Source organism: Otolemur garnettii, unplaced genomic scaffold (genome assembly GCF_000181295.1).
Source record: "Otolemur garnettii isolate 467f Iridium unplaced genomic scaffold, OtoGar3 scaffold00003, whole genome shotgun sequence".
Taxonomy (NCBI): domain Eukaryota; kingdom Metazoa; phylum Chordata; class Mammalia; order Primates; family Galagidae; genus Otolemur; species Otolemur garnettii.
Window position 1 is genome coordinate 35130557 of NW_003852398.1, and position 6463 is coordinate 35137019.

The 6463-nt window shown below is 40.2% G+C and overlaps 1 protein-coding gene across 1 annotated transcript; it reads right to left on the bottom strand.

The window, feature by feature from the left end:
* Positions 1–3310: 3310 nt before the first annotated feature.
* LOC100957476 (protocadherin alpha-3) lies at positions 3311–5777 on the bottom strand. The gene has a single exon (XM_003803961.2). The coding sequence runs from the start codon at positions 5775–5777 to the stop codon at positions 3333–3335; it is 2445 nt and encodes an 814-aa protein (XP_003804009.2). The 3' UTR covers positions 3311–3332.
* Between the last annotated feature and the right edge of the window lie 686 nt (positions 5778–6463).

Genomic DNA, 6463 nt, shown 5'->3' on the forward strand with positions numbered 1-6463 from the left:
GATAGTCTACACAGCTCTTTCCAGAAGGATTTTTTTTTCACCTGCTTTCGCTGTCAGATCTATTTTATGGTAAAGAGCGACATCATGCGGCTTCAAACCGTAAGTATGGATTCTGGAAATCCACATTAGATTATAAACTGCTGGGTCTCATGTATTCTTTCAGTCGTTATGGAGAATAGGATACATCTTATAAAGCTAAGGTATATGTTTGATTGTTTGAACCATTTTTGATTCAATGGTTTCAACCATTGATTGATTATGATCCTTAGTTGCACTACAGGGGCAGATTTTGTTTCAGCGGAAATTCTTTTTTTATACAGGTTTTAAGTATTACAGAGACCCAACTGGAGTTAATATACACTTTCTAAGCATACAATTGTAAAGTATTGACTGGAAAATACTGATAGATTCCTTGTGTTTCCAAGAACGCCAGAGGTTTTTATTAATGATGACACCCTCTTTGCCCTTGGGGTTGGGGGGGGGGTGGACCACTGATCCCAAGAACAAATCATTGAAAGGGAAATTTACAGATGTTTTATAAAGAAATAAAGACCATTAGCATTTAATTGAATGTATTCCTTGATCATGTAAGGGCTGAATGTACAAGGAAGCAGGAAGTTGTAGTAAACGCCATGTGTGGAAAAGTATCCTAAATAATTTTATTTACTGAAACTCATTCACTCTTAAGAGCAAAGTTGCTATTCTCATTTTCACTCTTACGGTTTATAAATGTCTGCTGGTTCTCCAGAATGCAATAAGCCTAAGTCTATTTTCTCTTGTAGTGCTCATATATTTTAGTCGAACTAGATAATTTCCTGCTTCCAAGAACTTTTTTACCAAACAAACATACTCATTTTGTCCCATGCCTAAGTAATCTACATCATTTCCAAACTCTTCATAAACTAGTTTCTCCCATTTTATAACCATGTGATACACCCAAGCCCAAGAAGAATTCCATAATCAAATGTATGAAAAAGGCATTTTTATCTTCTTTTACAAACTGTAGCATCCATATTGATTTATTTCTTGTAAGCATTTGAGTATGTATGTCCTTTTCTTGAAATATAAATGTAAAAAGGAATAGTTGTATCTTAATAGTTTACTGGCTCAGAGGTACTCACCTAGTATTTGCCCAGTATTTAACCAATAGAAATAGTTTGGTTTTCTTCAATTGCCTAATAAAATAAAATGTATTTAAGGTGGTCACATAGTCAAGAGAATATAATGTTTCAGCAGCCCCTATAATTTTCTAGAGATACAAAAAGACTTCCTTTAGACATTGCCCTAATTAAAATATACTTCAAGTTCTACAGTGAAAACCTGGGTTTTAGCTTAATTTTTGTTCCAATTCTTGTCAGTCCTTGAATCACCCTGAATTTTAATAGGCATTGAAGACTTCCCAGTAATATGGAACAATATATTTTCCAACATAAAGAAACTTAATAAAGAAATATATAATGGCAGCCATTTTCAACTTTCTTCATCTCTTATGTTAATAAACTTCTTTCTACCATGTTTTCATGGACAAAAAACATCATTCTAGTCAAAATAGCTTTAGGCTTCCTATTCATATAAAGCCACATTCACAAAAAATAAAAATCTTGAATCAAAACACTTTCACTGTTTAGGGACCAACTAGATTTTTCAAAAATGATCATAGTTCTCAAGCACATTGGAAGAAAGTGAAAATGATTTCATTCCCATTTGTTTGTGTTATAAATATTTAAAAACATAGATAAGTGATGTAGCAGAATATAAATGGATATTTATTTGACACCTATTAAGGATTCACTTCGTACAGCATTAATATATCTCCAAGGAGAAAAACTCCAAAGTCATGAAGATGCCTTTGGCAAGAGTCTTCTTAGACAAAAAATTTTGAAGGATTAGATTTGAAGATTGAAGTTCATATCTTGGAAGACAAGAACTTTGGATAACAGGGCAGCACCTGTGGCTCAGTGAATAGGGCATTGGCCCCATATATCGGAGGTGATGGGTTCAAACCCAGCCCTGATCAAAAACTGCAATAAATAAATAAATAAATTTAAAAAAAAAAAACTTTGGATGAATCTTACTATTTACAAGATGATGATTACAAAACTAATTTAAAAATTGAACTGAGGTTGGACATGCCATGGCTAATACTTGATATGAAAAGAGGTACCAAAAGTCATGCCAAAAGAAAATGGAAGTGGAAAATGAGAAGAGGAAAGAAAAGTATCTCTCTATTTCACAAGTTATACTCCTGAAAATGTCAGCCAGGTACTATTTCTAACAGAAATAAGGAAATTGGAATGGAAGTCCAACTATGTGGTAGGGGAGATGACCTAATTCATGTGGGAAATGACTGCAATGTAGGCTCACTTCAATTTTATTTGGTGCCAGTTATTTGGACTTTTCCACTTAGCACATGGCACACATTAACAAACAGGGTGATTTTCAAGAAAGTCATCAGTAATAACATTGATTTATCAACCTATTTGACATTAGCAAAAGAGGGTAATGAAAGAAAAAGTTTTGCTAGTGAGGATAGCTATAAAATTAGATATAGAGTATTATTTTAAACAGATCATTCAGATCAAAAATTCTTAACTAGATTTAAAATATTATTTTTTAAATAATGTTTAAATATACCATAAGAGTATTAAGTTTTTCCTTCAAGTGGATATTTTACTTATTAGTAATAAAAATAGTGAGAACATGAATATAAACAAAGGTACAATTCTAAATACAACTGTTATTCTAGTTTTTTCTCCCCAGTTGCAAAATCTACCAAAAAAAAAAAGTTATTGCCAAATGAGAACACAATGCCTAAAATGAATCATTTTCAAGGAAAGAAGAACTAAGACTCAAAGCAAATGAATAAAAGAATAAAATACAAGTGTAATAAATGAGTATTTAAAACTTAATAATAAAAAAGAGTTGTGAGCATTTAGGGTGAACTCATAAAGTGAGCCAATAACATTTGTGCTAATATCTAAAATGTAAATACAAATGAAAAGTGGCCAAAGATATTGCAAAGGTATTGTGTAGGATTAGTCCACCACAGGTTGGAGCCAGATTCTCCAAATAATATAATTTATCTGAGAAAAAATATTTCATTTTGTACTGTGTCAGGTATTTAGTGATAAAACAATCCTGCTACCGTGCCTATTAACAGCAATAACAACCAAACAAGTTTAAATCTCACTATTTACTGCTGATTCGGTTCAAAAATTAGTAACAAATATCCTAACATTTTCACCACAAAACTAGTAACTGAAAACCTCTAATTATAAAACAAATAAAGCAGCATATGTAACTATTAATGTGTTTGAAAAGAAATGGATACATTAAGGAATAAAAAACAAACATTTTGGAAAGCATAAAGAAAAATTACTTACTTTGGTGGAAAGATCAATGTCGACATCATGTTGTTCCTCTCTATCCCGAATAACTGGACACGGTGAAAGGCTAGGGCTAAAAGCCATGAGGTCGGACTTGGGCAGACCCTCCCCAGAGCACACCCTCTGCCGCCTCTGCTGTGAGTATGACCAGCTCCCCACCGCGCTGGAGCAAACCAGCCTGGGCTTGCCTGGCCCGCACACGCCCTCGGTGGGCGGCACTGAGCACCGCAGTGCGGTGTACAGCAGCCCTGTGAGCACCAACAGGCTGGACACTGCACAGATGGCAATGATCAAGTACACGTTGACATCCACCAGCGCTACCTCCGGGCCTACAGCGCCCGGCGACACCCGTGAAGTGGCCTTCAGAGCCTGGCCGCTCTCCACCAGGGACACCAATACGGTAGCTGTGGAGGTCAGCGTGGGCTCACCATGGTCCTTCACCAGAACAAGCAGGCGCTGAAGCGACGCGTCCGTCTCATCCAGGGCACGAGTCGTGCTGATCTCACCGGTGTAAAGCCCCACGCGGAATGGGCTACTTAGGCTGCCCGATGCTGGGTGCAGTTCATATGACAACCATGCATTGTAGCCAGAGTCAGCGTCCACCGCGCGCACCTTTGCCACGACGTGGCCAGGGCCCACAGACCGCATCTCCAGCTCACTCATCAGGCCTCCAGCACTGCCTGCCCTAGGCTCCAGCAGGGCTGGCGCATTATCATTCTCATCCAGCACAAACACCTGCAGCGTCACGTTGCTGCCCAGAGGTGGCACGCCTGCATCGCGCGCGCTCACCTGGAACTGCAGCAGCTCCAGCTCCTCGTGGTCCAGTGGCTGCAGCGCGTACACCTTGCCACTCTCCGCGTGCACAGACACGTAGCTCGACAGCGCGCGCTCACCCACCCGCCTCTCCACCAGCGAATAGGACACCAGCGCGTTCTCCTGCGCGTCCGCGTCCTGTGCTGACACTGTAAAGATGTGACAGCCTGGCGGGTTGTTCTCCTTCACGAACACAGTGTACTCTGGCTTGGTAAACACCGGCGCGTTGTCGTTCACGTCTGCCACCTCTACAGACACAGAGGCCGTGGCCCACAGAGAAGGCGAGCCCCCGTCCCGTGCAGTCACCACCAACTCATAAGCCGACACACTCTCACGATCCAGGGTGCCGTCCAGCACCAGCGAATAGTAATTCTTGAAGGTGGACACCAGTTTGAAGGGGACATGAGTTGTCAGGGTGCAGGTGACCTGTCCGTTGGCACCTGAGTCACTGTCGGACACGCTGATCAGGGCGATAACTGTGCCAAATGGAGAGTCTTCTAATACCGGTAAAGATAGTGATTTGATAACCAATTCTGGTACATTATCGTTGACGTCCAGAACTTCCACTAGAACCGTGCAGTGATCTGCCATTGGAGGATTTCCTTTATCGGTCGCTTCTACCTGGATTTCATATGACTTAGTTTCTTCAAAATCTATGTTACCTTTTACTCTGATGTATCCATTGATGGGATCTAAGTGAAATTTCGACAAAATATATGCTGACATGTCCATATTGAAAGAGTATACAATGTCCTTATTTATGCCTTCATCCAAATCAGAGGCGTTAACGATTACCGCTAGGGTACCATTTGGTACATTTTCAAATAATCTGACTTTGTAGACCGTCTTCTCAAACACTGGGGCGTTGTCGTTTACATCTAAAACCATGATCTTCACTTGAGTAGTGCCCGTGAGCTCTGGTTTCCCACCATCAGTTGCTGTTATTAGTAAATGATGCTTAGGAATGTCCTCTCGATTTAAAAGTTTTTTCAACACAAGTCCAAGGGATCTAATTTCCTCATCATTTCTTTTAACGTCCAAGGTAAAATATTCAGTGGAGTCAAGATTGTAGGTTAACAAAGAATTTGTTCCTATATCTGCATCTGATGCGCCCTCTAGTGAAAACCGAGAGCCCAGCTGTCTAGATTCGGAAATAAACAATTTTTTTACTGCCATTGGAAAAACTGGAGGGTTGTCATTAATGTCTTTCACCTCCACCTCCACATGAAAAACCTGCAGCGGCCTGTCCACAATCACCTCCAGGTGGATCCCGCACTCCGCGCTCCGCCCGCACAGCTCCTCCCGGTCAATCCGAGAATTCACAAACAAAATGCCATTCTGCAGATTTACCTCCAGCAGGTCCCCGCGGTTCTTGGACGCCAACCGGAACAGGCGCGGCACCAGCTCTGTCAGCTCCAGTCCCAGGTCCTGCGCGATGCGGCCCACGAAGGTACCGTGTTTGGCCTCCTCGGGGACCGAGTAGTGGAGCTGACCACCCCCGGTCTCCCAGGCTGTGAGGAGCAGGAGCGAAAGCAGCAGACGCTGGGCTCCAGGATCTTCTCGCAAGAAAAACAACATTGCAAGTCTTTTCCAAATATTGGGTTGCTCTTACATCAATCCGACATTAAAAAAACAATCTGAGCTCCTTATTCCTCATTTCTTCAACTCCTCACTGTTACCACCTTTCAGAGATGATGAAGAAAAGCGACATCTGAATATCTAAGGCACCCTATTATTTCTTTTGTGGAGAGGTACCTTGTGGTGGACAGCGACATCATGTGGCTAAATGTGTAAGTATTAGATACGTAAAAGTGTCTTTTCCTTAGATGTCTTTTGAACTTTTCAAAAAATTTCTATTTTCAGTTGTAACTTTCTCGGAGCACTCTCAGAGTCTTTATTTTTTATCAAAATTATTTCCTTAGAAATTCTACACTAATTCATCACTTTTGATGTGCCAATTCATGACATACAGTAAAATACTAATTTTGTTGACTGTTCTAACAGTGGAAATCTATTGAAAATGGTTCCCATGTGCCAGGCAGTTTTGTATTTGTCTTAATGGAATTATCCCATTAAATTTTTACAACAATCCTCTGAAATATGTATTATTACGATTCACTTTGTACAAACACACAGAGGTTAAGTAACCCAAAAAGACAATATTAAAAGGTAGTATTTGGATAAGATCGAAATCACATTCAAGATGCTGTACTTTTAGCCCCTGGGCATCCCAGGCTGCATTTTATGGAAAAGTCAGAGTCTTT

Coding starts and splice junctions, on each gene's coding strand:
- LOC100957476 (XM_003803961.2), bottom strand. CDS start 5,777: ATGTTGTTTTTCTTGCGAGAAGATCCTGGAGCCCAGCGTCTGCTGCTT.